Source organism: Ovis canadensis, chromosome 2 (genome assembly GCF_042477335.2).
Source record: "Ovis canadensis isolate MfBH-ARS-UI-01 breed Bighorn chromosome 2, ARS-UI_OviCan_v2, whole genome shotgun sequence".
NCBI lineage: Eukaryota > Metazoa > Chordata > Mammalia > Artiodactyla > Bovidae > Ovis > Ovis canadensis.
Genome location: NC_091246.1, coordinates 251,053,604 through 251,069,848, shown reverse-complemented (window position 1 = coordinate 251,069,848; position 16,245 = coordinate 251,053,604). Strand labels below are relative to the sequence as shown.

At 39.4% G+C, this 16,245-nt stretch overlaps 1 protein-coding gene and 1 pseudogene across 27 annotated transcripts in view; one reads left to right on the top strand and one right to left on the bottom strand.

Annotated features, from left to right (window-relative positions):
• EIF4G3 (eukaryotic translation initiation factor 4 gamma 3) overlaps window positions 1-16,245 on the bottom strand; it is a 355,715-nt gene that overhangs the window by 46,503 nt on the left and 292,967 nt on the right. For all 27 annotated transcript variants that reach the window (XM_069579148.1, XM_069579151.1, XM_069579145.1 and 24 more), the window contains 3 exons: window positions 3,057-3,203; window positions 1,446-1,682; window positions 303-407 (listed from right to left, as the gene is read on the bottom strand). In XM_069579148.1, the coding sequence (XP_069435249.1) occupies window positions 303-407; window positions 1,446-1,682; window positions 3,057-3,203 (489 nt within the window). The remainder of the gene's footprint in view (window positions 1-302; window positions 408-1,445; window positions 1,683-3,056; window positions 3,204-16,245) is intronic.
• Window positions 1,831-2,129, top strand: LOC138433150 (small ubiquitin-related modifier 2 pseudogene; annotated as a pseudogene).

Sequence of the window (16,245 nt, the reverse complement as noted above, 5' to 3'; positions counted from 1 at the left end):
ATGAGAATTCTTGATTATTTAGCATGCTAAGATTAAATTAACTGACCACAGTTTGCATTCAGAATGGCTGGTTTCAAAACTGCAAAGTGGTCTGATCACCAGAATAAGGAGAAGAAATAAGTTACAGACAGGCAGGTGTATATGCTCTTTGTCCTTCCACATAGCTCTCATCACAGTTTGTCGATCCATGTTCTGAGTCATGCGGCAAAAGCATTACGCCATTACACATATAAATCCTACGACATCCTCCCCAAGCCAATCCTGAAAAGAGACTGAAGAGGTAGGTTGATTTTTCTACTTACCAGCCTTAGATCTATTACATCCTGAAGCATGAATCGAATCCTAGATGAGGTTTTTCTTTCTTTCACAATTTTCTCCATCTGATTAAAATACTGGTCCATACGTGGCTGCAAGATACAAAATCACTGGTATTCCTGGCTGAGGAATTCAAATGTTGCTTTATCACACAGAATTTTAAGACAGCATAGGAATACAACTTTTGGCCAAAAGGAATTGTGGTAGAATTTTTAATTGAACATGACACCCAAAATAAAGGCTACACATTCCAGGCGGCAGGCCATGGCCATATGACTAAATATAGGCCAACAGAATATAAATGGAAATGTCCTACTGCATCCCCTTGGAACCTTAAGAGAGAGGTGGCTGTGTCCTTTGCCCTTTTCTAACCTTCTTGGCTATGATGTCAAGAAGTACTCCAGGGCTACACCTTAGGGATGACAAAATGTTACACTGGAGGAACTGAAATTTTTTGTCATCTCTTAGCCAGCCACCAGGCCAGCCTTAGAATTTTTACTCCTGAACTTCATTTACATGAGTGAGAAATAAACCTCAGTCTTACATACACACTGATATTCGGGGTTTTCTGTCACAGCCAAACATAACCCTAGCTGATTCCTATGTTATAAAACATTTCTGACATTATTTCTTTGATGTGTTTCTAATTTCCCTACCCCTTATTTGGACAGTACCATGTTATGTTTGAATTATAATATTTTTAATGATTTCTTATATTATGGTTAGATAGCCCTGTCATTAATTAGAGCATAAACTTGAGAAAGCTACTAGGTCTTCATTCTTGTCTTGCTGTCAGTTCTGGCTCTTGATAGCTTCCCCCTCACCCCCAAATTTCTGTCCACAGAAATGTATTGCTATTCATATACATGTGAAGGCCCTGTAAAATAAAGGACATGGGACAAATAATCTCAATTCATGACCTGGCTTTTAAATTCTTTTGGACCCTCTTCACTTCTGACTTTAATGAAAACGTGGTAAGGAGCACCATGGCCCAACACTGACAGTGAGAAGGACGAAAGAAAAGCAAGCAGCCTTGTCTGCTAGGATAAGATGGAGACCTGTGTTGACAGTCAACTTCCGCAGCTGACAAAGAGTCCCTGCAGGAGGTTTCTGAGATTTGGGGGTCGTACCTTTGCTTTCTCAAAGTCCAGGTCTTTGCCAATTGTGGTGAGCAGGCGACACAGACACTCGAGGGATTCTTCATCGTGGTTCTTCAGCAGCTTCACCACACAGTCATGCATGATGGCTTCAGTCAGCATTTTGAGCTTAAAGAGTTCGCCAATGAACTTGATGTTGCCAATGGATCTCCGCCGGGCTTTATCTTTAGCTTCTTCCAGTTCATCATGAAGCCTTGTCCTCTCCTCTGGCTATTGCATAAGGAAGAATAACAGAATCTTGATGATGAAGATCGTACTACTCAAAAGATGCTAAAAACATACGTGTGACTGGTGTTGCCTGTGTGCTCGTTCAGTGCAGACCTGGCAAGTCTCCTATGAAGCAGCAGCTAGGGAGACTATGGAGCTCGGCACTGCTGATGAAAAGCTCAAGGAAGGCGTCAAAACCAAGAAAAACAATCATACTAATTTGAAGGTGGAGGGGCAGGATGGTTCAGAGGTGCCGTTTAACATTAAGAGGCATACACCACTTAGTACCCTAATAAAAGCCTATTGTGAATGAGAGGGTTTGTCACTGAGGCAGATCAATTCTGATCTGACAGGCAGCCAATCAGTGAAAAAGACACACCTGAACAGTTAGAAGTGGAGGATGAAGATACAACTGTTGTGTTCCAAGAGCAGATAGTAGGTGTCTACTAAATAGGGAACCCCTAGAATTCTGTTCCTCCAGACCAAAAAGACACTCTCCGCTAGAAAATCACAATTTGGTTCCGCCACATCCTGACTGCTAGAGTGTAGTTTCTCTACTCTTTCATTTTCTCCTTTCTCATTCCCTTACTATACATAAAGTAACTGATGTATATGCACACGCATAGTGCACTTAAAAAAAAAACGACAGGGCCGATGGTATGTTTTGACTGACACCAAATGAAGATGGGATGGGGAAAAATACTGGTCTGGTGAAAACATCCCCTTTATCTCCATTTGGGGCATACTCATCAACTCTTTTCTTTATACTCCAGTATATTATTTTGCTTTCATTGTCTAACAAAAATAGAACCACATAAAAATTCTTGCACTCCTTGTTTGATTGGAGGATTTTAATGTTTTCCATTTACCACTGTAAAACCAGTGACAACTTTATAACTTTTCTGTATGTAGCTGTTACGCATAGGGCAATCTCTGTTTAAGTAAGGATAAATTACTCTAAAAGAAGAAATGATCCTATATAATTTTCCCTTCAAGTCAATTGCCTTGTTGTTTAAATAAACTTCTTGTTTAAATTAAGGGTCAGGTAGACCCTTTGAGGTTTTGACAGTTAACCACAGACCTATTCAGAACATAAAACTATACCCACAAGTTCACATCCATTTCAAGAGATTTCTGGAATTCAGTAACCTCTCTGAAGTCTAGGTTCTGAATCCCTGTCTTAGAAGGTTGAGTTGTTTTAACATGTGGCGCTAAAAGGAATAAAGCTTTCCTCTAAACATCAATACAGTATAGCTCCACCTGAAGAAAAGGCCACAGGCACCTACTGAAGTAGCAGGACGATGAGGTAGCCGGATTCGTGAAAATTCTGGTAACACTCAAAGTGCAAAGGCACAGTTTTCCTGTGAAAACACTTACAGCACTGGCAGCCTCGAGTTCTTTCTGCTTCTTCTCAAAGACATCATCATCGGCTTTATCTTTTTCAAATTCCTTCTGGCAACGGTTCAGTAGTAGCTTCCGGAAGTTCACTGTGTTACCAGGCTTGTCTGCCATGGGTACTTTCAGCTGCATCCAGATGGGAAAATGCAAATGTGGCAAGATTACTTAAAGAAATCCAATGATTTTCTCAAAATATCTATTTTCTTTATTGTGCAAAATAATGCTGACCGAACCACAGGTAAGCATTCTACAAAAGATACACGATTTAGCTTTAGGCATTTCGTGTTTTCCAATGGTTAAGGAGCTTTAAATTTTATATAGAAAAGACACACATTCCTCTCATATAAGTGTACTGCATCCTCTATGGCTGGTTGTGCCTCTAGCTGACTTTGAAATCCTTGTAATACTATTACAACTATGACTCTGCACTCCTCTAGACCTTTTTAACTGTCAAAGGTTATTATTTTTGTTTTTCAAACTACTACAGTAGGTACTTTGGTTTCAAGAATGAAACCAATAAAAATGAAATGAAGCAGGGGAGAATTTCATGGCCATAGGAAAACCGTTGGAGGTGAGATCCTTATTCTAGAAAGATGCAGAAGTGTGTGTGTGTGAGGGTCACGTTTCAGAATATTTGAGACATCTTTTCTTAAGGGGGATGTCACAACACTGTAATGCTAGTATCTGATTTGTCTACCGATACACTATGTTTACTGATTATTTCTTATGTGCCAAAAGAAAATACTAGTTCTCTATGAGTTGTCTAATAAATGTCCATCTTAGACGCATTCTTCTGATACACAGAAAGACTCAGGACAGGGAAGGGGCCGGCTGGAGGCAAGATGCTTGTAAGATGTCCATACACCTTCAAGGTTACTTCTAACTAAATACAGAGACATTCTTATTCAGAATATAAAGAAAGTGAACCAGCATAATGATTGACTAAAAGAGTCTATTTTACAGACAAAATCCCGAGTACCATTTTGAACAGCCATGGCAATATGGAAAAATGATTTTCCTAGAATCACAAAGTGGCTCCCAAAGTCCTGAAATACGTGGTCTTTGTCCGAGATTCAGTGGGAGAAGTTAATAAAAAACGGGATGCCTTGTATTTATATTCACAGAAGAGTCAGCAACCAGGATGGACTTTTGGATAGCTGCTGATCAAGGCTGCATGGCTAGAAACTCGAGGACTACGATGCCACAGCATGTCTGTGCTGGAGCTGACAGCACACTCTCCAGCACATTCCCAGTGAGACACGAAGACGGTTCAACAAGGCCAGCTCTTACCAACCAGAGCCCAATGTTTCATTCCACCTTTTTTTAACTTAGAGAAGAACATCAAACATGGATTCTTTTTAGACAATCACAGGAAAGCTAGCATGTCCTTATGTCCACGTTCAGGCCATACAAATACAAGTGACAACAGGTTATGTCAAAGTCAGGCCCATTCTATGATCACACAGGAGGGTAGGTTTTTAATTTATGTGTACTTTTTTGGCTTTGCAGAACCTTAGGTGCGGCATGCCAGACATTTAGTTGTGGCATGTGAGATCTAGTTTCCCAAGCAGGGATCAATCCCAGCTTTCCTGCATTGGGAGCACAGAGGGCTGGACCACCAGGGAAGTTCCAAGAGCAGGCGCTTAAATTAGCCTTAAAGAAACGAAACATGAGGGCAAAGGGTTTTCAAAGCAGAAGCTTTGAAAAGGAGACTCAATCTTTTACTATCTACAACCCAGAATATAAAGTAGCAGCATATCTGGGAGGTTCTATGTAATAGAGCACCTGGCATGATGTTAGGTTCCAGAACAAAGCAAAGGTTCTAAAATTCAGCAGCTACATTAAATTTGCTACTGTACAGGAACTCAAATAAACACATCAAGAGGTTTTTGCCAACTTCTTAGCATATTCACCACTGTCTATATAAACACTAAGGACATTATAGACTGATAGGATAAAAATCATCTGGGCACAATTTATCGGCCTTAAAAAGATTTTCCCTGAATTATGGATTTACTATGTAGAAGATGGGAAAAATGTGGATAATATGAACATTCAAGCCACTGTCTTAGTGAGAGGGACCAGAACTAAAATGAGTCAGAAAGGTCAAATAAATACAACTTGTGTGTTTTATTTACAGGAAGGAACAAGTAGAAATGACATAAAGCAAGGGAGAATTTCCCTACACAAAATGTATTGAAGGATTTGCGTTTTATACCTTTTATGTAGAGAAGGCTATACTGAAAAGATTCGCTTACATGATTTTCTTTTTGCTTGATTTTACATGAAGGCAATTCTTTTAACCCAAATTCATTCATCATCCAAACAAGGGAAGCACAATCCCTGTGTCTAACCTGAGTGCAGCTTTAGGCATCCAATGCAATAGGTTTGCTGGAAGTGCTCTAAGTCACAGAAAATAATGTTTACCTGGCTTATTTGGAACACTCAAAATCAAAGAGCACTGGAATCCTGAGCTGTAAAATCAGGGTTTGAATCCCAGCTCTACACCTCATCAGTATGTAAATGTGAGCAAGCTACCTCATTAAGCCTTAATCCCTTCATCAGCAAAAGGATGCATTCCCGTGATTACAGACTGAGGGACACCATGAAGCAGCTGGTCCAACAGGAGCTGTGGAGGCAGTCATAATCCCAGCTCGGCCATGTGACCTTGGCCAAATCACCTAGCTTCTCTGAACTTGTATTTCTTTCTAAAATGGAGATAACATCTATCTCGTAGGACTGTTTGAAGGATTAAATGAGACAGTTTAAGTAAAACAAGTAATAGTGCCCAGAACATAGCTAAGAATTCTACAAGCTAATAGAGCTATATTTAAATTTGGAGCTGCACTGATATGTTTATTAGTAAAATTTAAGAGAAATCTATATTGTAAAAACATAAACATCAAAGGAAGTGTTTAAGTTAGTTCATAAAGCAATTAGGGAGAGAACCACAAAAGGCAAGAGAATATCTGCTATTCCAAAATGGTGGTCATGCAACAGTTCACATGTACAGGACATAAAGAACCTGTGACTGTTGTATATGCTTCTTAGGTATGTCCACACGGGAAGTATTAAAATGGAACAATCAGCAGAATGACCACAGACCTGCAAGCACATCTGTCTCTAAATGAATGAAGGTCTGGCTACACAACACCCTAAAGACTTGTTTTGGTTAACAGGGGCTGTGGAAATATGGAAATAGGCCAGGGAGGATACGGCCCGAGAACTGTGATGCACGGTAATCTTCTTCTTAAGAGATGTTAAATTCAACAGAATTATGAAACTATGATAGTATTAAGTTGACTTGTGTCGTCAGGGGACACCTGACTGGTCAGGAGACTCAGTAAACTTGGTTAGCGAGAACATGAGGAGTGAATGTCTTAGTCTGCTAGGGCTGCTATAATGAAACACCACAGACTGGGCGGCTTAAACAACGGATGTTTCTTTCTCACAGTTCTGGAGGTCGGAAAGTCCAAGATCAAGGTGCAGGCGGATCTGGTTCCTGGTGAAGAAGGACCCTCTTCTTCGGATGTCTGCTGTGCAGACATCTGCCTTCTCCTCTATCCTCATGTGGTGGAAAAGAAATTCTAGTACCTCTTCCTGTTTATTAAAGGCACTAATTTCCATCATGGGAGATCCACCCTTATGACCTCAACTAAACCTAATTACCTCTCAAAGGCCCCATCTCCTAACACCATCACACAGAGAGTTGGGCTTCAACCTACGGACTGGGGGAAGAGATAAACATTCAGTTCCTAACAGGAGAAGAGGTAGATGCTTGAAGATGTGATCGTGGATAATACCAAAAATGAAAGGTGACATGCCACAGTGAGAAGATGCTCTCTCTCAGACAACTACAATTTCATTAAACAGTAGTCTAGAATTAAAACTAAGATGCTAAGTGCTTCAGATGGGTTGTTTCGGAGATGATTCCTCAGAAAGTGAGGGAGTCAATGGGGAATATTTTATACCAAGACTGCTTGGTAAGCTAGATTTGCTGGAGGGCACCTACCTTTTAATTTAATCACGTACCACTGCACTACTGTAAACTAACGGTGTCCATCTCATCGCAGTGAGACCTGGCCACATGCCAGTTAGCCAGCAACCTCGGATATGAATGCTATCAGCATTACGGAGCCATTTTCTTCAAGCAACAGGATTTGTACTGCTAATGCATTTGTTAGTATGGACGGTAAATACTTCTTCTCCTTAAAAGGACCAAACTCCCTGAAAATCACCAAGGGCTGTCAGTTGTGTATTAGTTAAGTCCAACAGGAGACTAGAAAACAGAAGGACAAGTCCTGACCTTGCTTATTAGCATGCTCAGGATTTTCAGGACTGTCCCAGAACATAAAGATGCTAGTGGTAATCCATGGCCCAGTAGCTATTTTGCTTAAAGCATGTTCTGGTCTGCAGTAAAGTATCTGGAATGACTAGTATAATATAAACAAGTGGTATGCCCAAACTAACTCTAAAATGTGAAGTGAAGAGCAATAAATCAATTGTTCAACAGTAACTCCTGGGTCTACAGTGATATACTATCATTTATCAGTGGTGATGTCCTGACCTTAGTAAATTCCCAACTAAAAATGAACTTAACATGACCTGTATGTACAATAAACACATCTACCAAAATGTGTTCTATTAGATACATTCGAAGAGGTATACAGCACTTAGGGATGTCCACAAGACTGAAAAGGGAGTGGTCAAGTTATGAAAGGGTAAGCCATTTCTCACCAATCTTCCCTTCAGTGGCACATTAAAAGTCTCAGATCTGGTATAACAGGACACAGAATGCAAAAATTTACCCACAGTACCATTCTTTACAGCTGAGGTCTGCATGCCTGCCACAGCAGAGATGAAAAGTAACAAAAGCACGGTATTAAGGTGCAAAATAAACTCAAATTATACTTTCATTCATGCATTTATTCATTCACTCAAAACAATGTCTGAGGGTCTATTATGCACCAGAAACCATTCCAGGTGCTAGGAATTTAGCAGTGCCCCACTCTTAGGAACTTAGGCTCAAAAGGAGTTCCGAGTTGGGGATTTTCTTTAAATTTTGATTAAAATGAAACAGTGCAATAGATAGGACTAATAATCCAATTTAAAATTTTATTTAAGCATAGATTTAGATACAGGATAGCAATTTCTAGTGTTTGCCCTTTATTTGCCACTCAACTCAGATGTCCTCAGGGCTTCCCTCGTTGCTCAGAGGGTAAAACGTCTGCCTGCAATGTGGGAGACCCAGGTTCGATCCCTGGGTCAGGAAGATCCCCTGGATGAAATGGCAACCCACTCCAGCACTCTTGCCTGGAAAATCCCATGGACAGAGAAGCCTGGTGGGCTACGGTCCACGGAGTTACAAAGAGTGGGACACGATGAGCAACTTCACTTTCATTTTCCCTTTCAGATGTTCTCCTCCTCCGAAGAGAAGCACTGAGTTCTAGTTAAACGCCCTGTAGTCTGTGAAGGGGGCTTCCCTGGTGGCTAAAGAACCCGACTGCAGTGCAGGAGACCAGGGTTCCATCCCTGGAATGGGAATATCCCCTGAAGGAGAAAATGGCAACTCACACCAGTAGTCTTGCCTAGAAAATTCCAAGGACAGAGAAGCCTGGCAGGCTACAGTTTGGGAAGGAGGTCTTGCAGATCTCTGCGGTCATTCCTACTTGAACCAGAAGCAGCAGCAGCAGCATACTCTAGAGGCCCAGGTTACTACCACTTATGATGTCTTTAAGTCTTATGTGCCAGAGGTTTCACTTAGCAGAGCCTGGCAAAGCTGCATAGAAATCTAAACCAGTGTGTCTGTGTACACAATAAATATGGTGTGAAGTGAAGTGAAAGTTGCTCAGTTGTATCCGACTCTTTGTGACCCCATGGACTATACAGTCCATGGAATTCTCCAGGCTAGAACACTGGAGTGGGTAGCCTTTCCCTTCTCCAGGGGATCTTCCCAACCCAGGGATTGAACCCAGGTCTCCCACATTGCAGGCGGATTCTTCACCAGCTGATATGCGGAGCCAACTGGTAAAGCCAAAACTATTATATCAATTTCCTCTGTAAATCTAAAGAATTCCTTCTCAGAAAGCCTACCTACCACCCCTTAGAATGCCAAGGAAAATTGACACACAACTGTATTCTCAAGCCCTCCCCTAGGCAAGACCTGCAAAGTGACTTATGGAGGTGTGTGATCAAAGTGAATGACAAAGAGGCAGAAAAAAGGCTTAAAAACTGCTCTGAGGACATTCCCTCCCAGTCCAGTGGTTAGGACTCCACACTTTCACTGCTGAGAGTGAGGGTTCGATCCCTGGTCAGGGAACTGAGACCCCAACAAGCTGTGCAGTGTGGTCAACAAAACAAAAACAAAACAACCCTGTTCTGAACAATGACAGTAAGCACTCTCTTAAATCTTAAAATCTCACTAATCTAGACCAAGTTTCTCATCCTTGACACTAGGAATGCTTTGGGTTGCACAACCCTTTGTTGTAGGTGGCTGTCTTGTGTACTGTAGGATGTTCAGGAGCATCCTGGGCCTTTATGCACTAACATGCCAGTAGTCATAACCAAAAATGTCTCCATTTATTGCCCGAGGTCAGTAAAAAAACCAACCCTGAGACTTTAAAATCAGAGATCTAAGTCTCTGAGCTTGTTGTTCAGTAGCTAAGTTGTGTCTAACTCCTTATGATTCCATGGACTGCAGCACACCAGGCTTCCTTGTCCTTCACCATCTGCCAGAGTTTGCTCAAACTCATGTGCATTGAGTCATGGATGCCATCCAACCACCTCACCCTCTGTCACTGCCTTCTTGTCCTGCCTTCAGTCTTTCCCAGCATCAGGGCCTTTTCTAATGATTTGGCTCTTCACATCAGGTGGCCAAAGTATTGGAGCTTCACCTTCAGCATCAGCCCTTCCAATAAATATTCAGGGTTGATTTCCTTTATGATTGACTGGTTTGATCTCCTTGTCCTCCAAGGGACTCTCAAGAGTCTTCTCCAGCACCACAGTTCAAAAGCATCAATTCTCTGGCACTCAGACTTTATAGTCCAATTCTTCCCTGGAAGCTCAGATGGTGAAGAATCCACCTGCCACGCAGGCAAGCCGGTTTTGATCCCCGGGTGGGGAAGATTTTCTGGAGGCAGAAATGGCAACCCACTTCAATATTCTTGCTTGGGAAATTCCATGGACAGAGAAGCGTGGCGGACTACCGTCCATGGGGTTTCAAAGAGTCAAGACACGACTGAGTGACTAACACTTTCACTGGCTCTTGTTCGAACTAGGGTTCTATCATTTAACATTGGAAACCTCCATATGTATAAAATCCCTATTTAGGCAATTTTCCAACTTCCACAAAATGTTTTAAAATAGGAATAATAAAATGGTTGTGAGGATTGTATCAGTTAGATGTAACACATCCTCCCAAAATACTGCTATGATTCCTACTACTCTTTACTACTATTATTTAGAAACATGACTGTGTGGGCAATTATAACTAGATTCCAATACTTGAAATTCATGATAATCCATGCAAGTGGCCTGAGTCTATACATTCTTACGACTATGAACCAGGCCAAAGATCTTACAATTTGACCTGCAGATGTGTCTCAGTAAAACATACAGATAATGAAAGTGAAGCTACTGAAATAACTGAATGAATATAATGGATAGAAAAAGAATATCCCCCTGGGTAATATCTTAATTTTTAAATTCACTCTTCATTTTCTCTCATTCTGTTGGAGGAACTGTTTCTCAAACTAACAATTATGTTAAAAACAAAACAAAACAAAACAAGTAGCACTTGTGGTCAAGAAGGACTGGAAAGTGTTGCACAGAGCAAATCCTTCTTGTTTGATTTCACAAGAAGCATTATAATAGGAAGCCAAAACTTACAGCAAAAAAATCTGCTGAAGCTGGCCTTAGTGAAACATACACTGTCATTTCAATTTTGGACAACACTGCTCATGGATGCCATCTGAAAATAATCAGCTTAACTCCCCTTCTTCCTTTATAAAGTATAAAATAAAAGAGCACACACTCAAGGAGTCATCACTCAAGTTTGCTAAAACTTAGTATCTTGATATATGTACCTTCATCTTTCATTTTTAAGAAACTAAATATTCAAGTTAAGGGCCCTGAGTGTTTAAAAATTTTTTTCACTCTATTGCTTGCTCTTCTTCTTTTCAAAGTGTAGCTTTAAGAACATTGAAGCCTCCCAGAGCTTCACATAAATGCTTTCAAAGCACTACCACTTTCCAGCCTTCACAGTTAATCCCATTATCCTGTATTTTTATAATAACCACTTTCTTGCTTTTCTTTGTTTTACCATCCCTATATGCATTTCCAAATCCCACATTTGTTCTTGAACTTTAAATAAACAAACAATATAACATATACTCTCGGGTCTGGCTTCTTCTGCTAAAGCTTTTTCTTGTTACAGCCGTGTGCACTCAGTTATAGTCTGGTTTGACTGTCCTAGTGCGACCAGGCAACAATTCATCCATTTTACTGTTTATGGGCAGTTTCAAGGTTTTATTCATTATGAATAATGACAAACATTTTCATATGCTTCCTGGCCCATCAGAAATGTATGTTTATCTGTTGCATATATTCTTAAGAATGGAAATGCTGGTTAGAGCAAAAAAAAAACAAAAAAAAAAACTCCTCCAGGTTTTGTAGATGATGGTAAACTCTTTTCCAAAGTGGAAAAAAAACCACAACAACTCCAGGTTTTGTAGATGATGCTAAACTTTTCCAAAGTGACTGTTACAATTTACATTCCTACTGGCCCTGTTTGACAGCTCTGGTTGCTTCACCTATTTGCAAACATCTGGTAAATTTAGCAATCTGGTATTACTGCATGGTTTTATCTGATTTTTTTTTTTCATATTTATCGGTCATTTGGATAACGTCTCTGGTGAAATATTTAAGTCTTTTTGTCTGTTTAAAAATTAAGCTATTTTCTTACTAATGTAAGTTTTTTCAATACTTTTTTAATTATTGGAGGAAAACTGTTTTACGATCTTGTGTTGGTTTCTGCATGCAACACAAATCAGTCATAACTGTATACACATATATCCTTCATGCGCCTCCCTCTGCCCACCCCCTCCTCATCCCCCGGGTCATCAGGCTGGGCTCCTGTGTCAGCTGCTTCACACATGGTGTATACGTGTCAATGTTACTTTCTCAACTGGTGTGTCCTTTATTGGATTTTTATGCTGCAATTATCTTCTCCTAACACGTGGCTTGCATTTTTACTTAATGGTGACATCTTTTCATGAAAAACGCTAATTTTAATGTAGTTTGATTTACGAACATTTTCTTTTGTATATGGTGACTTTTGTGTCCTAAGAAACTTGCAGACAAATTATTGTTTCTTTTTAATATGTTTTTCTTCCTGTAATTAGATTTACTAGCTTTCTTTCAGCCTTTTTAAAAAAAGCCATGCTTGGGGATTGTGGGAGATCTTTTATCATCTTTTAACCTCTCGTTAATTTTCTTTTTGGGGGTCTCAGTGCTTCAATCTGGATTCTGTACACTTACCTTCTAGTTCATAATTCTTTTCTTCAGCTGTGTCTCATCCGCTATTAAACCCTCTTACTGTTTTCTTAATTTTAATATTCAGTTTTGGAAATTCTGTTCAGTCCTTTTTATACTTTTTCTCTACTGAAATCGTCAAATCTATCACCTTTAATGTAAGCAAATTCATTTAACATCTGTGCCTGATAAAACCAGAATCTGGAGCCCAACATAGGGCATTTGCTCGTTGTTGGTTCTCATTCATACTGTCTTTTTCCCTCGTGTGCCTAATTATTTTTTAAAATAAACTGTGGTATATTCTTCTGTCTTCTTTAGGCTTATTATGGTTGCTTCCTATTGTTCACTATTAAAATCAATACATAAACATTCTAATATATGATTCCTTGTGCACAAATGGGAATTTCTCTGGGATATACACCAAGAAGTGAAATTACTGGGGAACAGCATATGAACATCTTCACAACTGTTGTCTAATTACTCTCCAAAGTGATCATGCTCATCTTTGCTTTTTACCCTCACTCTCATGGATGTGACTTGCACAGAACTGTATCTTGTCATTTCTTGTTACTAATAATGAATAACACTGAGTATCTTTTAAGTTTATGAGCCAATGGATTTCATTTCTATGAACTGTCCATTTTTTATATTGGGCTTTTTTTTTTTTTTCTTACTGATTTGCTTTCTTCCCCTTGAGCTCTGGATTCTAACATTTTGGCAGCTATATGCATTTCAGATATATTCTCCCAGGCTGTGGCTTTACCTTTTTATTTTATTTATAGCATCAATTTCTGCACCAAGGGTTATACATTTTAACAGTCGTATTTGATAGTTTCCTCCTTTATATTTATTTTGCATCTTGCTGAATAAATTTTCACCCAAAGTTCATGAAGATAGCCTTCTTTTTCTACTAAGAGATGAGCTTTTCATATTTAGGTTTTCATTATTTTTATGGCTGTTTGATTTTTGTATTTGGTTTGTATTAGAAATTTATGAATAGTCCCACTGCCAACCTTAAGTATAACAAATCACTGTTAAATAAAACAAACCTCAAAAGTAAGTTAGCTATGATGTTAGAAGTTAGGACAGTGGTCATCTTTAAGGAAGAAAGGTACAATTACATTTATTGACCAGAGAGTTAGGTATGTTCACTTTGCTGATATACAATGAAATTTACACTAATGTGGTAGCTTAAAATTAAACATTATGAAAGTATTTAAATCATTAATTCATATTTAACTTATATGCAGAGTACATTATGCGAAATGCTGGGCTGGATGAAGCACAAGCTGGAATCAAGACTGTCAGGAGAAATAGCAATAACCTCAGATATGCAGATAACACCACCCTTATGGCAGAAAGCGAAGAACTAAAGAGCATCTTGATAAAAGTGAAAGAGGAGAATGAAAAAGTTGGCTTAAAGCTCAACACTCAGAAAACTAAGATCATGGCATCTAGTCCCATAACTTCATGGCAAACAGATGGGAAAACAGTGGCTGACTTTATTTTGGGGGCTCCAAAATCACTGAAGATGGTGATTGCAGCCATGAAATTAAAAGACACTTACTCCATGGAAGGAAAGTTATGACCAACCTAGACAGCATATTAAAAGGCAGAGACATTACTTTGTCAACAAAGGTCCGTCTAGTCAAGGCTATGGTTTTTCCAGTGGTCATGTATGGATGTCAGAGTTGGGCTATAAAGAAAGCTGAGCACCGAAGAATTGATCCTTTTGAACTGTGGTGTTGGAGAAGACTCTTGAGAGTCCCTTGGACTGCAAGGAGATCCAACCAGTCAGTTCTAAAGGAGATCAGTCCTGAATATTCATTGGAAGGACTGATCTTGTAGCTGAAACTTCAATATTTTGGCCACCTGATGCAAAGAGCTGACTCATTTGAAAACACCCTGATGCTGGGAAAGATTGAGGGCAGGAGGAGAAGGGGACGACAGAGGATGAGATGGTTGGATGGCATCACTGACTCGATGGACATGGGTTTGGGTGGACTCTGGGAGTTGGTGATGGACAGGGAGGCCTGGCATGCTACAGTTCATGGGGTCGCAAAGAGTCAGACACGAATGAGCAACTGAACTGAACTGAATTTAACAAAAACTATTAACAAGCAATTTTCCTTCTTCCAAACTATTTGTACTTGTGTTATACTTCAATAAAAAAGCTTAAAAATAAATACTCTTTGGTATGTAACTTTGGGGGAACCTGTGCTAAAGAAATAAAAGCTCCAGTGTCTAAGAATAAACGCACTTAGCTGTGTACTGCAGCACTGCTTCTGGTTGCAAAAAACCCTCCAAAACAAAACCCAGAAACAACATGGGGTGAGGCAGGGGCAGAAGAGGGGAAAATGAGTGAAAGAAAATTTATATGTGTATGTGTGTATATATAACGGGATATATGAAGCTATTAAAAGTGTGAGTAAAATCTATCTGCAATGACCTATGGGAATGTCTGAAACATACTAAGTGGGGATAGAAAGCAAAATGCAAAATAATGACATAATTCAATTGAAACAAAAAATTAAAAACATCTTCTTTACACATATGTGTATATTTTGATATGATTTTATAACTATGAAGAAAATTATGGAACAATACAATCACTTGCACTGATTGCCTTGGAAGGAAAGGAAACTTAACTGACTGGGGCTTCAAGGGAAAAATATTAACTTTTTCTGTGTATTTCCTTATTCTTTTTGAATTATTCCAATAGGTTGTTATTTTATAATTTTCAAAAAATCCAATAAAGTTTAAAAATTCTTATTATAAAAGGGTATGTCACAACGAAAGACCCATAAGTAGTTGGCTTATCTGTGAATTCTTCCCATTCCAAGCTAACTTGTATTATGGCCAGGCCTCTAAGGGTCATTTTCATCGATAGTATTCTTCAATTAAAGTACTTGTTTGACTGAGTCCCTTCACTGTTCACCTGAAACTATCACAACATTGTTAATCAGCTATACCCCAATACAAAATGTTTTTTGGTGTTGAAAAAAACCCAAAATAATAACAACAAAAATTCACAATCCTTCACTGATTCAATAAAAAACTGGTAAAAAGGATAAAATTACGAGCCAGAAGATCTGGGATCTAGTCCGAGTTCTAATTTCTGACTGCAGGATTTCATGGCTGTCACAATGAAACAAAGGGCATGAGCTGGTGAGGAATCAGTCTGCTTTCAGTCTCAGCCGCCCTCTTATCCTTTTGCCTTCAATCTTCCCCAGCATCACTAGTAGTGCTAAGTATTGCGATCATCCTCATGCTTGTTGCCTGAGACCTGAGCCTGCGGGAATACATTCCTCCTTCCTTGTATTTGTACTCGCCACTCCTCTCCATTCAGGCTGAACTAATTCTACCTGCTTCATAAAAGTTTGTTATTTCCCAGGAATATGGTGATTTCTTTTTCTTTCAACTTGATATTTCAGGCTGAATCATCCAATCAGACACCAAGACACTACAACATCACAAAATACCTTATGAGAGTTTTTTTTCTTGCTAATGCTATTTTTCTCCAATATGGATTTTCAGTCCCTTGAAGACAGAAGATGTGCTTTTTCCTAAGTCCCAACAGACTTACCTACTTTTAACACAGGTACTCAAAAGCACTGGGATAAAATGATAGAATTTT